General features: G+C 41.3%; 1 protein-coding gene across 1 annotated transcript; it reads right to left on the bottom strand.

Annotated features, from left to right (window-relative positions):
- Nucleotides 1–718: 718 nt before the first annotated feature.
- Nucleotides 719–1699, bottom strand: LOC133832624 (uncharacterized mitochondrial protein AtMg00860-like). Its single transcript, XM_062262940.1, has 2 exons — nt 1636–1699; nt 719–1227 (listed from the first exon to the last, which is right to left on the bottom strand). The coding sequence occupies exons 1-2, from the start codon at nt 1697–1699 to the stop codon at nt 719–721; spliced, it is 573 nt and encodes a 190-aa protein (XP_062118924.1).
- Nucleotides 1700–22763: the final 21064 nt, after the last annotated feature.

Below are 22763 nucleotides of genomic sequence, written 5' to 3'. Positions count from 1 at the left end.
GCAAGAGGAAGCTTGACCATCCTTGAGTTGGAGAGCTTAGGTGATGATGTGTACATATGCAGCTGCTTGACCACCACGGCCGAGGTTTAAAGTGGAACTAGGGTTAAACCCTGTTTTGCCGCTTAGAACGGCCTGTTGTAAATATTTTCTGTAATAGACTCTTAAATTATATTTTCGGGATCCCAGTATATATATTAAATGTTCTAGTGAAACGTTACATCTTAACCAAAATGTTTAATCCCTAAACCGCTAATCATACTTAGTTACATGCTTTTGGCCAAATGACTCGATTGGCGAGTTTAGCACTATTTACAAGGCACACCGTAACGGTCCCTGGAGTTGGTTGTACCGAGAGGGTTGCTTACTGACCAATCACTATCTCTAAATGTAGAGTAAAGATGTAAAATTTTATCTCTCGTGGTACTTCTCATACTGATAACAAGGTTAGCATTGGATGTCAACTCAGAGCATCTGCCACCTTTTTTGCTTTCCCTGGGAGGTATAGGATGTTGCAGTTGTAATTATTGAATAGTTTGAGTCATCGACGTTGCCTCATATTTAATTCCTTCTGAGCGACAAAATATTTAAGGCTCTTGTGATTAGTAAAAATATTATAATGGATTCTGTACAAGTAGTGCCTTCAGATCTTTAGTGCAAACACCACTGCTGCTAACTCCAGATCATGCGTAGGGTTATTCTTCTCATAAATCTTTAGTTGTCACGAGGCATATGCTATGACTTTTCCAGTTTTCTTTAATATCGCCACCAACCCTTGCCCTGATGCATCGCTATAAATGGCATATCCCTCTGTACCATTAAGGATAGTCAAAACTTGAGCAGTTGTCAGTCTCCTCTTAAGCTCTTGAAAGCTTTGTCCGCACTTATCTATCCATTCAAATTTAACATCCTTATAGGTAAGAAAAGTCATTGGTGTGTTGATTTTGTAAAAGCCTTCCAAAAACTGTCGATAATAGTCTACTAACCCTAGGAAACATCGAACTTCATGTGCCTTCTTCGGAACTCTCCATTGATTCACAGCTTCATTTTTTACTTGATCTACTGAACTTCCTTCTCCTGACACCACGTGACCAAGAAAACTTACTTTTTTATGCCAAAATTCACACTTTGAGAACTTTGCATACAACTTTTTCTCTTGTAGCCGCTGCAAAACTAGTTCTAAGTGCATCGCATGCTCCTCCTTGTTCCTTGAGCATATAAGGATGTGTTCTATAAATACGATAACAGGCTTATCCAAGTACTCACATAACACCCTATTCATTAAGTCCATAAACATTTTAGAGCATTAGTGAGTCCAAAGGACATCACCATCGACTCATAATGGTCATAGAGAATTTGGAAAGTTGTCTTCAGTATGTGCAACTCCTTCACCTTCAGATGGTGATATCCCGTTCGTAAATAAATCTTTGAGAATACCAACATGCCTAGTAATTGATCAAATAAATTGTTAACTTGGGGTAAGGGATATTGGTTATTAACTGTCACCTTATTCAGCTCTGAGAAATCAATGGACACTCTCATGGAGTCAAACTTCTTTCTCACAAACAGAACCCGAGCTCCCCACAGAGAATGGCTTGGTCTAATGAACTTTTTATCTAATAGTTCTTACAATTGTACCTGTAACTCCTTGAGTTCTGCTAGTTCCATCTGGTATGGTGCTTTTGAGATTGTTGTCATTCATTGCATTAGCTCTATTTCGAACACAACTTCCCGATCTAGTGGTATCCCTAAAAGATCTTCAGAAAATACTTCAGGAAATTTGCATACCACCGGCACGTTAACCAGTTGCAGCTTTGTCTCCAGCTTTGTCTCCATCTCTTTGCCCATGACATTTATGAGGTATCCTATGCATTCCTCATCAAGCATCCTTCCCACATTTAGTGCTGAGATTATTGGCCATTCCCTTTCGCAGGACGTGCCCTTAAACATGAATAGTTTCTCGTCTATCAAGGTTAACACCACCTTCTTGCGCTTGCAATTAACAATAGCTCCATACTTGGTTAACCAATCCATACAAAATATGATGTCATATTTGTGTAAGTCCAGCACCAAAAGGTCAACTGTCAGTTCGCACCCTTCTACCAAAACATGTACAACTCTAACCCATGATTGTACCATCATATCCTCTTCCGAAGGTAAGGATACTTCACATATATCAAACATAGGCTCAGGCCTTCTAAATATCATTTTCACAAAGGAAAAAGATATAAATAAATGTGATGCACTTGTATCCATCAATGCATATGTTGAAGTTTGGGCGATAGGAATCTAACCTGTCACCATTTCAGATGATCCAACCCACTATTTGCCTTGGGTAAGAGTAAAGACTCGAGGCGCAGCTCCTATATGTTTCTACTGACCATTTTCACCCTTCAGAGCCACACTCAGGCATTTTCTTTCAAAATGTCCATAGCCAACGCAGGTACAGCAGGCCCTGGCATTACATTCGCCCAAATGACATCAGTTGCATCTAGTAAATACTGACCAGTTTTCAAATTCCCGGCGGGGTTGTTTGTTAGTGCTTGACCCCCCATTGGGAGGTCTTTTCCTCCTCTTATTACCTCAGTGATTATTGTTATTATTTCTGGGAACCCCTTGTCCATTTCCCTGTCCAGATTCTGATTGAACCGGGGAGTAAATCTTCCTTTAGGCCTAAAACCGGCCTTGGCTAGTCGGAACAAACCTCTTTCCTTCAACCCTCTCAGGTTCTTTCTTCCCTTGTGCAACCCATGATTCTTGGCGGATTGCTCGCTCCTCTGGTTCTTCGTAAGTTTTCGGTCATGTTCTCCTCGTAATTGCTCAATATCTGGTTGCAACCCCTTTCGAAATCTCTTAACTTTGTTGGCTTCTGTGCTGACCAAATCTTGTGCAAACCTTAATAGTTGAACAAATTTTTGGATATACTCCTAGACTCTTATAGCTCCTTGATTCAGGTTAGAGAATTCAACAACCTTATAATCAACCATTGCTCTATTGAACTATTTTGAGTTGAATAACTGTAAGAACTCTGGCCATTCCATATTTTTCGTGTCACGATTCTTCTTGGCAACACCCCACCAAATAAACGCATATTTTCTCAACATATAAATTGTGCATACAATCTTCTCCCATTCGGTCACCTCAATGAACTTAAATATTCGCTCCAAAATGCTTATCCATTCTTCTGCCACCATAGGGTTCGTAGTCCCTTCGAAAATAGGTGGATAATGTTTTCTGAAGCTCTCACAGATTGGTCTAGGTGTCTTTGGCTGCACTGCCACAGGTACCACGGCTGGCATATCTACTAGTTCGGCTTCTGCCTGCGATTCAGAATCCTGTACCGCTAGAGCGGGTGGCACTAGATTATTTTGAGCATCCACTGGTGCTGCTGGTAGTTATTGCAGAAAGGTTTGGAAAATCTCAGTCTGACATGCCTTAGTATCAGCCTGTCTCCTCCTATTCTATTCCTGCAAAGCACTTTGTTTCTTTAGAGCTCTTAGCAACTCCTGGACCTATTCAACCATAGCAGGTTGAGTTCATCGTGCTCTTATTGTAGTTGCCATAATTATTTGTACATAGACTCTCCTTTAATGAAGTGACAGTGAGAGATTAGGAACAAATCAAACAGTTACTTAATACAGATAGATATGAAAACTTTACTTCATATATAACCATAACTCTATACAAGGTTCCAAAATTGGGCTCGGTTATCCTATGGATTGACAAAATTATCCCTAGGTGTCAGTTAGTTAAGCTTATTATCCTAACAAGATTAATAAACTTAGCTCTAATCTACATATTTTAGAACCTCTAAAAAAATATACAACTATACATATAGTTACCATCCAAAAATACACAGCTACGTAGTCTACCTATATGCTCAGACTATGTTCTTGGTATCGGAGTCGTCCTCCTCGTTTATATCATCATCCATTGGGTCCTCTTCCATATCCTCTTCTAGATCCTCCTTGGGATCCTCTTCTACGACTTCACCATGTTGTGCCACCGGCTGCATTTTTGGCTACCACTTCCTGGATCCATTGGAGGTTACGTGCCACTAACTTCCCCTCGTAATTTTGAAACCATGGTAATTTCCTGTTGAGTTGCCCGAAGGAAAACTCTATAAAAATGCAGAAATCTAACCATGTGTTGGTATCCGGGTTGGGATATTGATAATGAAACCATACATAAGCATCGCCTCAGAGATATAGGCTAACTAGCCTTACCCATAACTAGGGCAGGAATATGAGCCCCACATAGAATGTGATCCATACCATAGATCTAGGGCCACACGTTCGACCAGTCTTAGTCTTCCCCATTATAAAGTTGTGGCCCCATCTTATGGAATTTCTCATAGAACATAATCCTTTGGTTTAGGGTATAAACTATAGCTGGTTCTGCTACCTCAGGGTGGATAACCTTTGGTTGTCCCACAGTTTATAAAAGTAGGTGAGTAACAAGGAAACAACCCAACTAATAAAAAATTTCAGGAAATAATTATAGTGAGTGTCGGTCTACCTTGCCGAATGTACATATGGGATTGTCAACAGAACCTACTCAACTCGAGCTCTGATACAACTTTTAACAACTCGAAAATATCAACACTAGTTTTGTGAAAAAAAAGTAATTTCTAACATTTGAAAGTTCTCAAAAATCGAGAAGAAAAAAAAAACTTTTACCGTAATGTGTGTGTTGACCCTTGATTTGGTCAACGACACGAAGTCAATAAAAAAGATTGAAATAAGGTGAACTCAACTCAAGAAAAGAAATGACACAAGAATTTATAGTGGTTCAACCCCAAATGATGGTAATGACCTACATCCACTTAGTGTTCTTATTAATGTGTGATGAAAACTTGTGATCGATAAATGAGGGATTACTGAGTCTCACAAGTTCCAAAATTAGATACAAAGACTTGTGCAAAAACACTAATTTTCATTCTTCGTCCTAAGCTCCTTCACATGAACCTTTTGAGTCTTATTTATAGGCTCAAGAATCTTTCTATGGGCCGTTGGGCCTTGTTCATTTTTAATACAAACATATATGAATAATAATGGAAATTACAATTTTTATGTAAATACAAGATCAAATATCTTTAGAAAATATCTACGATCAGCCCTGGTCGCTTATGAAACATGTCCTCTACCATATGAATTCTCCTCTGGTTGATGGTCTACCAGAATGTAAACACCGAAATAGTCACGCGCATCCCACGTGCGTACTAAACCGGCCACGACAGTAAGTAAATCCTTTTTGGGTAAACATTTTCCCCCAAGTTTATTGTACTAATAAACTTGCTCAACAAGCTATTCATCTGACCTGTCACATCTGTCAGTAGCTTTTCGAGAAAGCAAACAATCATAACCTTTAAAGTTTCCCAAAAATATTATGAAGGCTATTGCAATTCCCCGTAAATCGAAATCCCACTCTCATCATTACTTTTCAACAGCACCACGATCAGTATAAATATATTACCTTTCCAACTTTCACTTTTTACCAAAGCTTTCTCTCCTTAAGAACTCAAAAGAAATTTCCAAGAAAAACCCCAGAAAACCTCTGTGATCCAAGATGCCGTCGATTTACTTCAAGCAAGAATCTACGTGTTTTCTTTTACAAATCATACTCCAAGTAAGCTCTGAACCCACATTTTTCTTTTATGTAATCTAGAATAGATTTCTTAAAATTTTCTGATTGTTCCTCCATTGTTCTTCAGAAAAATATTTTTGGGTAATCGGGTTTAGATAAAGGTACATAGAAACATGCTAGAATAAGGATTTTAGATGGTATAAAATACTAGCTGATTCTTAGAAATCAAGGTGGGACATAGGAGTACTGATTTAGGGTCCAAAATCGAAGAGAAAATTCAATTTTACTATTTTTGGAAAAACTGGGTTTTTCCTGCCTGTTTTTCGGAGTCAAAAAGTTTTCTCGAAAAAACTTTTGACATTCACTTTTTAATCTATTTTTTCAATGAGAGCACCATTATTCTTGTTATTCTCCTTATATCTATGTGTCGTAGATTCTCACTTCCCCTTTGCTCTTCTCAGATATTCATGCATGATCCTTGGGAAGGTGAGAGACCAATAGACGACGATCTTCTTGCGTTGTTGTTCGATGATCAAGAACATCCTTCTTTAGCCTTTCTCGAGTCTTCTTCTCCACAACAAAACCCTACACCCAATTCTTCAGCCAACAAACCGAACATGGGTCGTGTAAAATACATTGCTTGTAAGAAAAAGAAAACCACCAATTCACCTTCTAACCATCCAACAACCAATACAGAGGATCTATCAAACGACCCTCACCCTCTAAATTTTTCACCCCCAAACATTCAGCCAAGAGCCCGTCCTCGCGATGGCCCCCGAGTAGAAATAGACTAGTACGTTGCTCCTCCTAGTGTCATATCGACCAGGATGGTTGCCAAGTATTCCAAGAAGTATGGGCTTCCTAGTATTATTTTACACAAACCCACACCCGACCAAAGGGCAAACGTGCAAGGAGGCGACATCAGCGCATAGTCGAGGCATCACATCGAGGTAGGGGCAATCTTTCCCTTGCACGATTTTTTCCAAGGGGTGGCCAATTATTTCGAGGTCATCCCCCTTTCAAATAACATCCAATGGGTATAGAGTACTATCAACACTCTATATCCTTTACAAGCACAAAAAATGGTCTGTGCCTACCCCACACGAGATCAACTATCTGTTTGATCTTAAATCCAACCCCAACCAAAATAATACGGGGTTTTTCCACTTCTGTCCCTAGGAATCTGCTCGCATATTCCTGAGTGATGTTACCTATAAGTCCAACGTAGGAAAATACTTCCAGGAGTACTTCCTCACTACAGACTTGGTTACTGAAAACTTGGCCTTCAAACGAGGAGGTAAACTTTTCAATCTCTGGTCGTACTTTTTTCTATTCCTTGTCCTTAGTAATTTGGTGTTGTGTCAAATGGTACCGACAGATCCCACTCCAGAGATGGAGATAAGGGTCGTAGCCCTGGCCAGCATGACGAACATAGAAAAGAGCGTCAAGGAGCTAGTTACTGAAAGCAATTTAAGGCTGGTCGACCTTTTGGAACCTTATCAGATAGTGAGGGAATCTAGCGCGGGGAGTGCCACTAGAGAGGGCACCGGACAGGAAATCCCCGAGCAGCAGCAAGATGTGTCACAACCCCTGAGGCAACGAGCAACGGAAGAGACCATCCGAGAATCGTCTAGCAACCCTCGGACCACTGCTACCCCTGCCCACCATGGGAGGGGAACACAAAAACTACCGGAATATACTGGCCCTATATCTGAATCCTCTGACGAGAACGATATAGACCTCTCACTCTTAGATAACTTCCCTATCCCCTCTCACTTATTTTATAGGGATGGCAACTTTAAATTTACGACCAGTAATTTTAATTCAGACTTCTTCGAGGCAGATAGTGAGTATAGTTATTGTTCTATAAATAATATATTGACTAGTAGTAATTGCTCGGGTATACTACTTAGAATTTCTCTTTGCATTATTTCATTATGTCCCAAAACTATTTGTTCTCATCGTTCTTTTTTATTTTTTAGTCATGTCGTATGAAGATGCTTTCAACATGTAAGCCTCGGTCGATGCTCTATCGAGCAAAAAAGACCAAGCAGAAGGCATCCAGAGGAGAGCAGTAGTGAGCCTTCCAAGAAAAAGGCTCGACCAGAAGACCCTCTGGCTCCAACTCCTTCTAGAACTACAACTCCTCCTCCTCCTCCTCCTCACAGTAGTCCTTCCTTCAAGCAGGCAGGGAGATTTTTGGTTACTGATTTGTTGAACAGTGCCTTTAATGCTACCCACGAGAAGCTACAAAGATTGTCCAGGCACCACCGCAGCCAGGAAGCCTTTTCCCATCTTCCTCCACTAAAGCACAACCAGGTCATGAGCCGCGGGCTTTCTGAAGTCCTTAGTGTAAGTGTTTTTTTTTATATCAAGAAACATTTTCTCTAATTGCCTCTAACCGTTTCACTCTTTTTGTTTTTTTTTCTGATCCCAGGCTATCCTGACCATGAGCCATAGTTGGCGTCGCACTGAGGAGATTGAGGCCAAACATGTCGAGGAGACCAAGGTGTGCGAGGAGAAGGTTAAGCCGGCTGAAGACAAAGTCGCCAGTCTAACCGAGGAGTTGAAGAGGAGCCAAGAAGAGCTGGCCAAAGATGTTGCTACCAAAGAAAAGTTTAAGGAGGCTTCGAAGAACAACTTCAAAGAAGCAACCAAACTCCAAGAGGACCTGGCGGCTAACATGGAGGAGGCTACCGAGCTAGAGGATCAGGTTAAGCTTCTCGAGGAGACCAATTCTCAAAACCTGGAGATGTTCAAAGGAGAAACTTTCATTTGCTTTTATCTGTTATGGAAGAACAACCCAGGAGCGAATTTTGACTACCTTCCTGATCAGATGAGGCAAGTCAAACTGGGGAAGTGCGCTGCTCGCCTAGAAGAGGAAAAGAAAGCTCAGGAATCTCCTGAAATTTCCTTGGCGACAGGCGTCGATGAACTGAAGAAGATGCAGAGACAACAGTCAACCAACACCCTCAGCAAGACCCTCCTCCAGCCATAGAATAATTTATTATTTTTTATTAACTTTGTAACTAAAATATGGGAACATTGGTTCGTAATGTTGCGACAATTTTGCTGCGTAATGCAGCTTTTCTTTTACTTTTAATTACATCCGAGCAATAATTGCTCACGGTGTAAAGACATTTCATTATGATATTATAATATTTTATTGCAATTATAACATCTATTCGTATGACCGAACTTAGCATAATACTGTCTAGATTTTTCAAAATTTAACTAAAATTTTTGAAAAATACTCTAAGTATCGCAGTACGTTGTTGATATACTCTAGATTTTCCCTTATTTTTCTCGTGTGTTTACATATGTCTGTTGTTATGCTTTGCGCAATTAGTATCTTATATGCCCCCCAAGTGATCGAGGAGCTTAAGGTTCTCGATCACTTTCCATGACCAAGTCTTGTTCGAACATTACTGCTCGCGCACTTATAAACAATTAACGACGATATAGCAAAACAACACACGTAATGAGAAAACACTTGTAATAAATACAATAATTGGCAAGAATAACTAGATGCACACAGTTCCTTTTATTTCTCGTAATAAAATGGACAAAATCGTTGTTGTACGAGTGATCAAGAATTGATCTTACACTTATAAGTGACTACTCATTGAACTTAATAGCCTTTGTTCATAAACTTGTAAAAAATAAAGTTAATACAAGCCAATTCTTTAAAAATATTTGTTTATTGATAATACTTGCGCAGGTGTTCTCCATTCAAATAGCGAGGAATGAGATCTCTGTAATGCCGCAAATTTCCTAATAAGGTTTAGGACCTTGATTAGGAGGCCGGGAGGGCCATAATTGATTTATTATGTTATTAAGTGATCATATGCATGTTTATGTGAATTATATTATTATATGATGATAAATGCATGCATATGGGTGTTTTTTTTTAGTTATAAGGGCATTTTGGTAATTTGGCCCGTTGAGGGTGTAATTGTGTATTTTCGTGCATGTGGGTGAGTTATGAATGGTACCACATTATATGTGGATTTGTTTGAGCCTTTCAGCATGAGACGATCATGAAATGTAAGTGTTCGGTTTGGTCATAATTGAATTAAGTTCAGGGCTCGGGGTAAGTCTTGAGGTGATTTTAATGATTAGAGCATTACTGGGAATTAAAGGGTAATGGGATATGATTTACTGGTAATTGAGAATATTGAGAATAGCGGAAATTGGAGGGTGTTAATTTTGCCCTTGGTGGTTATTAAGGCTTTATTTTAGACTTGAGGGAATTTAGGTCTTTTCACCCTTTAAGATGTATATCAGCCATTAAGGCTGTAGAACCTTGTCAAAAACAGAGTCCCATTTTCCTTCTTCTCTCCCGATGGTTTTCTCCTCCATTTTTCTTTGAATTTTCAATCTCTTTTTGAGGAATCAAGCCAAGGAACCAAACTGGGATAAGCTAGGGTTATGCTCCACCATTGAAGAGGGTGTGTTGCTGAGATTGAGGTGAGTTTTTAGCCATTTGAACTCTTGCTTTTGCTCTGTTTTCCAAGTTAAGTTTCAGCTGGTTTTTGAGTTGGAAGTTGGGAATTGATTGGAGTTTTGGCTAGGGTTCTTGCGGTTGTGGTGCCTAGGACATGTGGAGGTGGTATTTGGGTTCATTTGGGACTTAATTTGATGTTTGGAAGCTTTTGGTTTGGGTTAGAAATGGTGGAATCGAAGGAAGAACTTTCTAGGCAGTTGTTGGCTGAAGGTAGTGCTACAGTGCCCAGTATGGGGCGCTACAGCGCTACCTGTAGAGGGGTGCTGGGGCGGTTTGGTTCTATGAAGAGCGCTGGGGCACTAGGAGGGTAGCGCTGTAGCACTACCCTGTTTCTTCAGAACCCCGTTTTGAGTGTTTTTAAGGGTTTTTGGCTCGGGATTTCAATCCTTAAGGCCCGGGATCGAATCTATTCACCGTGTGGGTACATTTCGGGGTCCCGAGAGTGGGGTTTAGGTTAAGACCCTATCTTTGTTGATTTTCATTAATCAGAGATTGTATTTGGTTATGACTAGGTGAACGCTAAAGGATTAAAGGATCGATCGATCGTTCTCAAGGGTCGTTCTTGTTCTAATTCTCGCTCGAACCAGAGGTAAGAAAACTACACCCTGTGTATATGTGACATGCATGGTTATTCTTGATGCATGTTGGATGTTTAAATGTAATGCATATGATGCACAAGAAACATGTGATTAGGACATGCTATGTATATTGAATATGAGATTGTTCAGAGCTTAAGCCTCTATGTTTATGCATGATCCTAATTGTGCTAGTAATTATTGAGTAAGCATGTTTAATGCCCTATATTCGGATATTTGACATATGATATATGTTTGGTAGCATTGCTTACTTGTGTATGGCACTGACTAGTCAGGGACGACACTAGTCGAGTATCACTGACCTAAGAGCTGAGAACGACATAAGCGTTCTGAAAGCAAGGCCGAATGAAGATTAGATCTAATCGATATCAGCATTGAATGACTCTAAGGCATTAATGCTGGACCGACCCTAAGGTCAATGAAACTTATAAGCGCTTGACTAGTCTAAGTTAGTTACTCAGAGCCAGGGCCTAAGGCCTAGGTGACTGCTTGTCACATGGCTAGGGAACAGTGTTCCATGGTTATGACTCTATGGTCATTAGGAAGGTTATGTTGGTGACTAGTCATCATGCACCTATCCTATTTAAGCTAGTGAAATGATCACTTATCTATAAAGCTCGGTGATCTTATCGTCACATGGCTATTGGGAATAAACCCACCTCAGTGACTATTACAACTGTCACTCTTCTACTTGGGGCTAAAAGCCCTAGATGATTATTATGATCATTGGTTGATGTGTTATACTCAACATTACGTGAACTCATTTTCCTGCTTGATTAGGGCTATATCTGCTAGGCGGGTGCCTTATGATTTGATGACATGTTATTACTATTCATGAGCATATTAAGTTTTCTTGCTGGGCTTCGGCTCACAGGTCCTATGTGGTGCAAGTAAAGGCAAAAGAAAGCTAGACCATCCTTGAGCTGGAGAGCTTAGGTGACGATGTGTACATATGCGGCTGCTCGACTCCCACGACCGAGGGTTGAAAGAATAACTAGGGTTAAACCCTGTTTTGCTGCTTAGATCGGTCTGTTGTAATTATTTTCTTGTAATAGACCTTTAAATTATATTTTTGGGATCCCAATGTATACAGTAAACGTACTAATGAAACGTTATATCTTATCCAAAAAATTTAATCCCTAAAGCGCTAATCATACTTAGTTACATGATTTTGGCCAAATGACTCGATTAGTCAGTTTAGCATTGTTTATAAGGCACACCTTAACGGTCCCTGGAGTTTGGGGCGTTACAATCTCCATTTAAGCGAGCAAGTTTATATGTGCTTGGTTGAAGGATCTCTTCAATCTGATACGACCCTTCCCAGTTTGGTCTGAGTACTCCAGCTGCATGTTCGCGAGTGTTGAGAAAAACTCTTCTAAGTACCAAATCTCCCACGTTAAACTTTCTTTCGCGTTCCTTAGAATTAAAATATCAAGTGACCTTTTGCTGGTAAGCTGCTACTCGAAGTTGAGCTTGCTCGCGCCTTTCATTGACTAAGTCCAAAGACTCCATCAATAATTGATCATTAGGGCTCTGGTCGTATGTTAGCCTTCTGTGTGATGGTGGAATTAGCTCAACAGGCAACATGGCCTCATACCCATAAGCAAGGAAAAATGGTGTATGGCCTGTTGCTATTATGTGGGATGTTCTATACGACCAAAGTACTTCTGGTAATTGTTTTGGCCATGCTCCCTTTGCTTCAAGCCTTTTCTTCAGTGTGTCCTTTAGAGTTTTGTTAACGAATTCAACTTGTCCATTTTTCTGTGGATGAGAAACCGATGAAAAACTCTTTATAATTCCATACCTTTTTGCAAAAATCAGTGAAAAGATCGTTGTCAAACTATGTGCCATTATCTGAGACAATTTTCCTGGGCAACCCATACCGACATACGATATTTTTGACAACATAGTCCAATACTTTCTTGATCATTATTATTGTGAGTGGCTAAGTTTCAGCCCACTTAGTAACGTAGTCAACAACAACTACTGCATATTTGACATTCCCTTTTCCTGCTGGTAAAGACTTGATCATATCAATTCCCCATACCGCGAATGGTCGTGGGCTTTGCATCCATCTAAGCTCATTTGAGGCTGCTCGGGTATCTTGGAAAACCTTTGGCACTTGTCACATTTTTTAACGAAGTCCATAGAGTCCTCATTCATGGTAGGCCAGAAATACCCTTGCCTTAGAATCTCTTTTGACAAACTCTGACCCCCAGCGTGATCTCCACAAAAACCTTCGTGGATCTCTTGCATCAGTTCCCTGGCCTTCTCCTTAGAAACACACCGCAACAAAGGCATTGAATAACCTCTTCTATACAAAATTCCATCGACCAGAAAAAATCGAGTTGATTGTCTTTGAAGCGTCCTCGCTTTGTTCCTTTCTGACGGCAACACTCCTCGTTCAAGATTGTAATGCCCTACTACCTTAGAGCCCTTATTAAGTGAGTTTAAAAATGTGCAATCACTCGCTAATCGAGGCTTTTAAAGCAAAAGTGCAATTAAGTCATAAACAGAGTAGAAATTTTAGAAATAACTCTATTTCATTGAAAATCATAAAAGTTGAACACCTGGGATCCCAAAATACAGTTTAGAAGTATTTGCAACATATAAAAACAACCAAGTCAGCTAAACGACAAAATCTACGTTTTATTACAATCATCTCCCAAAATCCACTGGTTGTGGCAGCCAGGCAAGCCAAACATGTACACGCCGCCTCATGCTTGCTACACTCATGGTTGGTTGGCTTTCTCCTTGCTTTTACCTACACCACAGAGCACCTGTGAGCCGAAGCCCAGCAAGAAAACCGACAAACAGATAACATATGCAAAACAAACACATAGCATATAAACAGGCCATCAATAGGTTATACACATACGGCCGAGCCGTCCCAGGTGCTTTACCAGGCCCTGGGTTCGCGATTCACCCAGTGAGGGTCTCGCCCAGGCAACTCGCACTCCACGTGCTCAACGCTGGTCCCGGCCCCTTGCCGTACTCGGCCTTGCACTCAACGTGCCCAACGTCGTTCCCGGCCCTTTGCCGTTCCCGGCCCTTGCCAACCTCGGCCTACGCCGTTCCTGGCTCTTGCCGAACATTTACACAATAGCTTTCATAGCATAATAAACAAATACTGAACACTAACAAATTCAATCGAAGGGTTATGCCCTGCTATTCAACATATTGGGGCTCAGCCCTGAATACAAGCTATATGGGACACAAGGGTTCTCTTACCTGCGTCTCGAGCTCTCCGAGCATCGATATCCCGAGCATAGTCCTCTAACTTGAGCCTCACCGAAACCCTAGTCATAACACATTAACAATATTCATCCATCAAGTTATAACCCATTAAATAACTTTGAACCATAATTATAATCTTCGGGACATTGAATTCCATAAATCCAGGTGATAAAATCCATCCTGAGACTTAACCTTTGAGTTCCCAAGCCTAAACACACTTAAAAACATAAACTGGCACTAAGAGCCGCGACCCTACCCACAAGCACAGCGGCTAGCCTCGAAATAGAGGCTAGCACTTCACTGAAGCACACACAGGCCACGACGCACTTGGCCAAGCGCCGCGGCACGCATCCAACTCCTTGGCCTCCCATGGCCGAGCGCGCACATGGGCCGCGACATGCCCCTCCTAGGGCCGCGGCCCTCACCTCCAAACCCAGAAATCTTCATCCCTTCCTGCATTTTCCTCAAACCAATTCACCCAAAGCCAAACTAAAAATCCCAGTTTATCATCATAAAAACTCTAACACAGAATTAGCTTCAAAACCCAACAGAGTCTAGCACCAAACTCAGCCAAGACATCAAGAACAAATTACAAACATAGCTAACATGCAACCTCAGACATTCAACCTTAAAACCAGCTAATAAATGGATACAATTCAACATATTAGGAGCTTACCTTGTTGAATTAAACCTCAGAACCAGCTTCCTAAGCTCCAAGCTTCAAGCTCCCCTAAATCCCCAGTTGAAATCCTTGGTCTTGATTGATAGGCACCCAAAGCTTTCCTTGTTTAACATAGAGTGGAGATGAAGAGCAAGGTAAACCAAGTGATGAGGAAGGATATGGGTCGGTTTTTAAGTGTTCTAAATTATTCCAAGTTTTGTTTTATTCAAATTAAGTCTATAGGGTTACTTCAAGTCTCGGGGTACCAAAACGTCCCCAAGGGCAAAATGGTAAATTTTCCCCAATATCCCCTCCTAGATATTCTATCCTCAAATACATCTCCTAATATTTATTTCTATAACCCGATAACCCCATAATACATCTAATACCCAAAGTACCTCTTGACTCGCCCTGAGTCGGATTCTCAACCCCGTTGTGACTTTCTGGCTAACCGCTACCCAGGACTGTCTCAGATTGTGCTACACATAAATATATCACATGCATATCATATTTATCACATTTACGCCCTCGATGGGCTAAAATCACAAACATGCCCCTAATATCCAAACGGGGCCCACATGCACATTTAATTCAACTAAACATGCATCTCTATCACATACTCACATAAATTCACATATTAGCACACTAATTAATTTATTGCCCTCCAGGCACGCTAATCAAGGCCCTAAGCCCCATTAGCAAATTTGGGTCGTTACAAAGATATTCGATGATGGGTGTCATCCACGTGTGTGATGCCGAGATCATTAGTGAGGATTCTTCCATTTGAATGCTTGGTGCCATCAAATGTTCAACTGGTACTATGCTCAAGGTGTTGGCCTCTTTAGCACTTGCAGCTTGGTCAATGAATTACCATTAACGTTTTGATCGCGAGGCACTTGTTGGAGAGTATTCCTTTCAAACTGTGTCAATAAGCCCTTTGCTTTATTCAAATAAGCAACCATCCTAAGACCCCTATCTTGATACTCTCCCATGATTTTATTAACTACTAACTTGGAATCGCTATATATTTCTAGTGATTTTATACCCATATCCTTAGCTAGTCTTAATCCTGCGAGCAGAGCTTCATACTCAGCTTCATTGTTGGATGCTGTAAGTTAAATATAATTGCACAGTGGAACCGATGTCCCTCGGGTGTAATTAGGATCAAACATGCTCCTGCATTGTACTCGTTGGAAGAGCCGTCTACCAACAACTTCCAGGAAAAAGATTGATTTTTTCTTTCAGTTTCTACTTTTGGTTCGCTGACAGGGAGTCTGGTGAATTCTGCGACGAAATCTGCTAGAGCTTGTCCTTTCACAACCGCTCGTGGAGAATAAGAAATTTTGAACTTCCCTAGTTCGACTGCCCATTTTAATAACCAACTAGCGGCTTCTATTTTTTGTTAGACTTGCCGTAATTGCTGGTCAATGAGCACCGTGATGGGGTGAGCTAGAAAGTAGGGTCGCAGCTTCCTAGAGGCCAAAATCAAGCAATAGACCAACTTTTCTAAGGGCGGATACCGTAATTCTTCTCCCACTAGCCTCTTGCTTACATAGTATATTGCTTTCTGAATGTTGTCCTCTTCTCTGATCAAAACAACACTAACAGGATACTCTGTGATTGCCAAGTAGATGAACAAAGTTTCTTTTCAACCGGTTTGGACAAAATAGGTGGTTGCAACATGTGGGATTTTAGCGCTTGAAAGGCCTGCTCGCACTCTTCTATCCATTCAAACTTCTTATTGCCCCTAAGTAGATTAAAAAATGGAACACACTTTTTCGTTGACTTAGATATAAATCTACTCAGGGTGGCAATTCTTCCAGTTAGGCTTTGAACATCTTTAATCATGGCAGGAGACTGCATCTCGATCAGTGCTTGAATTTTTTTGTGATTAGATTCGATTCCTCGTGAGTTTACTATGAATCCCAAAAATTTCCCTAATCCAACGCCAAAGGATCACTTAAGCACTCTTGCAGGTCATTGATGTGTTCATTGGCTTTTTTCGACTTGACCAACATGTCGTCGACATATACTTCCATGTTAACGCCAATCAGCTCTTTCAACATTTTGTTGACTAGTCGCTTGTAAGTGGCACCAGCGTTTTTCAAACCGAAGGGCATTACTTTATACCAGTAAAGTCCCATATCTATTCGAATCCTAGTGTGATCTTCAACAGGTGGGTGCATACTGATATGATTATATCCAGAGTATGCATCCATGAACGATAAAGTTTCGTGCCCTGATGTAGCATCGACCAGTTGGTCGATTCTTGGAAGTGGAAAACAATCTTTCGGGCAGGCTTTATTAAGGTCTATGAAATCCACACACATTCTCCACTTGCCATTCGGCTTGGGAAATAGTATGGGATTAGGCACCCAAGATGGATAAAATGCTTCCCTTATGAATCCATTTTCCTTCAGCTTCTCGACTTCTTCTTTTAGGCCTTAGATCTGTCTTTGTCGAGCAGTCTTCTTTTTTGCTGTATAGGTGAAATTTTTTTGTCTATATTCAAGACATGGTTGATCACCGTTGGGTTTATCCTGACCATATCTTTATGTGACCAGGCAAAGACCTCCTGGTGCTTCTTCATAAATTCCACCAGGTTGTGTTATTTTGTTGTCTCTAAGTTTTTACAGACTTTCACAACCCTGGTCAGATCTGTCTCTTCTAATTGGACCTCCTCGAGGTCTTCCACGTGTCTAATTCCTCTTCAAAATCCCTAAAGTGAGGATTCAAATCCCTATCCTCACTTTGAGCAACACCCTATTTGGTGACTTGTTCATCTAATTGGGCTTGTGTTTCACTTAATACCAGTAATCTTTTTCCGTCTCTTTCTCACAATCTGCCTCTTTTTTCCTTTGTGATTGAGGAATTATAACAGTCCAGTGCTTCTTGCTGGTTTCTCAACACGCATCCAATTCCTGCGTCGGTTGGAAACTTTATGGCCAAATGCCATATTGAGGTCATAGTCTGCAAATCGACGAGAATGGGCCTTCCAATCACAACATTATATGCGGATGGACAATCAACTACTATAAAAGTAGTGAGTAATGTCCTGTTCGTAGGTGCGGCCCCTGTTATGACTGGGAGTCTTATTGACCCTACTAGCGCAAGCCCCTCGCCAGAAAAACCATAAATGGTTTGGTTGCATGACTCCAAATCTTGCATTGATAATTTCATTCTTTCTAGTGAAGATTTATACAAAATGTTGACCGAGCTTCCTGTATCCACCAACACTCATTTTACCATCATGTTGGCGATCTGAACATCCACGACTAGCAGATTTGAGTGGGGAAATCGAACATGCTGAGCATCTAGCTCAAAGAAAGTTATTAATTCTTCCTTTGTTCAAGCTTTTTTGGGAGTTCGCTCCTCGACGTTCATCATTTCAATATCTTGATTATGACATAGGGTTTTAGCGTATCTTTCTCTTGCCTTTCAACTATCACCTGCTATATGCGGTCCCCCGCAGATTGTCAACAATGTACCTGCAACCAGAGCTAGCTATAAAGGAGGCGAGCGTTGGCGTATGGGTGCCTGCTCGTTCCCTCTGTGAGCCTTTAGGCTGAGAACCTCCAGCTGCTCGCACATATCTCCTCAGATGTCCTTTCCGGATAAGGAACTCAATCTCCTCCTTGAGCCGGTTACACTCGTTGGTGTCATGGCCGCAGTCATTATGAAAATGACATAACTTGGTAGTATCCCTTTTGGATATATCTTTCATAATAGTAGCTGGCCGTCAAAAGGGAACAGTAGTGTGACTGGCCTGGTATACTTCCGCTTGGCTATTGACCAGAGCTGTGTAATTGGTGAACCTTGGTTCGTACCTATTCTACTTTGGGCGCTTTCCATCAGATGTTGTCGGCTCGTTGCTCACCCTTTTCCCCCCACTTTTTTCCATTATTTTTGTCATTGCCATTGGTTTTCCCAGATCCATTGGCGAGTTTGGTGGGGTCCTTTTTCTAGCCCTGGTCGTTTGTAGGAGACTTTCCTCCATTAGCGATAGCCTCCTCGAGTTTAATATACTTGTCTGCTCGATCCATAAATTCTTGTGTACTCTTGACTCCATTCTTTTGCAAATTACTCCGGAGAGGTGAACGGAGTCGTACTCCAATGGTGAGAGCCATCATCTTTCCCTCGTCCCCAACTGTCTTGGCCCAGCAGCAGCTCACATGAATCGTTGGATGTACCCTGTTAGGGTTTCTCCTTCCTTCTAACAAATTTTGACCAGTTGATTGGCCTCGGTCAGATGTATTCGACCAGCATAGAATTGTCCATAAAACTTCTTTACGAACATGTCCCAAGAAACTATAATGGCCGGAGGGAATTTAAAATACCACTCGTGAGCAGTTTCAGATAAAGTAGCAGGAAAAATTATGCACTGAGCATCATCTGACACCTTCTGGATGTCCATCTGTATCTCGAACTTATTGACATGAGTTACAGGGTCTTCCAATCTTATAAAGTTAGGCAAAGTCGACATTTTAAATTTGCTTGGAGTTTCTGCCACAACAATTCTATGCACGAACGGCGTGCCCTTTCTCCGATCAAATTCTATATGGGATGCCCTGTTACCAACCAGTTGCTTGGCGGGCTGATTTAAGGCATCTATCTGGGCCTGTACAGCATCCGATACTACTGGAGTGAACGATGCTGGGGGGAAGTACTCGTCGTGCCTTTCCCTTCGATCATTAAGTGTATTTCTTAGATCTTCTTCCTTATGCATTTGCTCGCTTACCCCTAATCGGTCAAAGACATTGGGTTGTTTAGGTTTCCCCCCAGCATTTTAGCTTATTGGCCGGTTCTCCATTGGTGCAGGGTTTTTTCCTTCACCCCTCTCCCCCTGCCGTCGACCAGCATTCCTCCTGCCAGAGTCTGCTTCGTTATAATCATGGCCATCTCTAAATTGTGACCTTTGACACTATGACCTGCTGTTCGCACTATTTCCTTCTCTCCCTGTTGGTATGTCCTGATAGACAGGGGAGGCCTGCGTTGGTCGGTAGGTCCCCTGACATTGCTATGTCATGGGGGACCTCTGACTGCAGAGCGCGACTCCATCTGTCTTGTACTTCTCGAGAGACGTGGTCCTCTACTGGGAGGGTTTTTTACCCAGCTGTCTATCGTCTAGGGCTCCTAGGATGCTTGTTGGCCCTATTCTGCCTCTACTACTGGGAATTATCTTGACCAGCGTGAGAGGGTGGTTGTTTCTCAGGATCCTGGATCAGCCTCTCCTATTGAGCAGCGGGGGGTTGTTCTGGCCTTTGAGGATCCCTTGGTTGCAGTGGATTATGGTGATATTGGGGATGCTATGAATGTAGATTTGGTTGAGGGTGAGTGCTGGGTGGCTGGTTCGGTTGGTAAGCAGGCGCAGGTTATCCTCGTGTCAATTGAATGGCTGCTTCCAAGGATTCAGTGGCATCCCTTTGTCGGCGGTCCATGTCAGCTTGCTGCTCATTCAGTTCTTGGCGCTGCCGATCAATCTCCCTTTGCTGCAGCACCATTGTTTTAGCCACATTTTCTTAATTAGCTAATTGCTCTTGCAACACAATCAAAGTCATCCGTAAAGTCTCCGAATCCATCTCCTCTTCTTCTACTTCCACCTGTGGCTCATCCTCAGCTACACCTTGTGGAGGAGGTTGATTTGGCACATTCCCAGAGGTTTGCCCAATTTTCCTAGTTGTTTTCGCCATTTGATATTCTGAAGGTCTTGAGTTCAACTCTCAATGAAAGCACCAAAATTTGGACCCTTGATTTGGTCAACGACACGGAGTCAATAAAAACGATTGAAATAAGGTGAACTCTACTCAAGAAAAGAAATGAAACAATGATTTATAGTGGTTCAATCCCAAATGATTGTAATGATCTACATCCACTTAGTGTTCTTATCAATGTGTGATGAGAACTTGTGATCGATAAATGAGGGTTTACTGGGTCTCACAAGTTCCAAAAATAGATACAAAGACTTGTGCAAGAACAGTAATTTTCTTTCTTAGTCCCAAGATCCCTCAAATGAGCCTTTTGAGTCTTATTATAGTCTCAACGATCTTTCTATGGGCCAATGGGCCTTGTCCATTTTTAATACAAATATATCTGAATAATAATGTAAATTACAATTTTTACATAAATACAAGATCAAATATCTTTAGAAAATATCTACGATCAGCCCTGGTCGCCTATGAAACATGTCCTCTGCCGTATGAATTCTCCTCTGGTCGATGGTCGACCAGAATGTAACCACCTAAATAGTCACACGTATCCCACATGCGTACTAATTCGACCACATCAACAAGTAAATCATTTTTGGGTAAACAATGTGAACACACTAAAAATATTTACATAAACATTTAAGAAGTATTATGATAAGCCCAACCTATTTTAAACATAGTTAAAGCATAATCAAAAGACTCATTTTGAAAGTGCAGACTCCCATAGGTCGAGCCACATGTACACTTTCGCAGGCAAACTCCGACTCTCATTGCGTTAGATTTTCCTTGCACTTACCTACAACAAGAGAAACTAGGTAAGCGAAAACGCTTAGTAAGTGAATATAACAGTGAGAGTAAAAGCAAACAGCACAAACTGATGACCTAGTCATTCTCCTCATAGTACATAGCTTACCACACTTAGGGTTCCTAATAAATCTGAGCCCTAACCAAACGATTTCAAGAAGTCCTAAGAGTCCCGACGGATTGCCTCGCCTTCAACAGAAACTTAACGAAAACCCCTGCAAGATGTTGGGATTTGTGCCCTTAAAGCGTATTTCTTTATGAACAGTTACTGTTAATTATATAAAGTTAATATTTTGCACTCATATTTGTATTTAATTATACATGCCATTTATAATGAAGATCCAACATTATTGATGTGGTCTTAAATTAAGTATATGTATAATGATATATATACAAGAGGATTTAATTCAAGATAATAATATAAAAAATTTCTGTAATCGCTAATTAAAGTGGGAGCTTTCTTTAATAAAGATTATGAGTATGGTCTATCTTCTGCTTAAGAAAGAGCAGTTTATTCAGACTGTTAAGTCTAGCGACTCAAATTGATAGAGGTACCGTATACAATATATATTGTACTGGTCTGGGACACGATGAAAGAAAGAACTGCTGATAATCTCTATTAAAATATAGAAGTTCAACTGTAACGCCCTACTTCCTTATAGCCGTTACTAAGTGAGTTTAAAAACGTGCTTTCAACTCGCTAATCGAGGTTTTAAGTCAAACAGTGTAATTATGCCATAAACAAAGGAAAAACTTTAGAAATAGTAATTTCCATAGAAAATCATAAAAGTTTTACACTTGGGATCCCAAAATACAGTTTAGAAATATTTACAACATATAAACTGAACCAAGTCAACTAATGACAAAATTTAGGTTTATTTACAAGAATCTCCCAAAACTCTTTGGCTGTGGCAGCCAGGCTGGCCAAACATGTAAACGCCGCCTCACGCCTGCTACACTCATGGTTGGTTGACCTTCTCTTTACCCTTACCTGCACCACAGAGCATCTGTGAGCCGAAGCCCAGCAAGAAAACCCACAAACAGATAACATATGCAACACATATATCAAGCATATAAATAGGCCACCAATGGGCTAAACACATATGCCCTTGCCGTCCTAGGCATTTACCAAGCCCTGGGTTCGTGGACCACACCGGGAGGATATCCCAGGTATCCTTTTAGACACTCGCCCTGGCAACTTGCACTCCACGTGCTCAACGCTGCTCCCGGCCCTTTGCCGTTCTTGGCCTTGCACTCAACGTGCCCAACGCCATTCCCGGCCCTTCGCCATTGTCGGTCTACACCATTCCCGGCTCCATCCGATCATTCACATCATAACATACATAGCATAGCAAGCAAGTACATAATTCTAGCATTTTCAGTTAAAGGGCTACGCCCCGCAGTTCTAACATATCGGGCTCAGCCCTGCACACCAATTCTATTCAAGCACTTTGGGATAAGCCCTGCACACAAGCTCTATGGGAACAAGGGTTTTCTTACCTGAGTTCCGAGCTTTCTGACACCGATGCCCCGACCAAAGTCCTCTAACTTGAGCCTCGCCGAAACCCTAGTCACAACACATTAACAATATCCATCCATCAAGTTCTAATCCAATAAATAACTTCGAGCCAAAACCCTAACCTCCAGGACCTTGAATTCTATCAATCCGG

This window comes from Humulus lupulus, chromosome 4 (genome assembly GCF_963169125.1).
Source record: "Humulus lupulus chromosome 4, drHumLupu1.1, whole genome shotgun sequence".
Lineage (NCBI taxonomy): Eukaryota > Viridiplantae > Streptophyta > Magnoliopsida > Rosales > Cannabaceae > Humulus > Humulus lupulus.
This window is presented reverse-complemented; position numbering and strand designations above follow the sequence as displayed.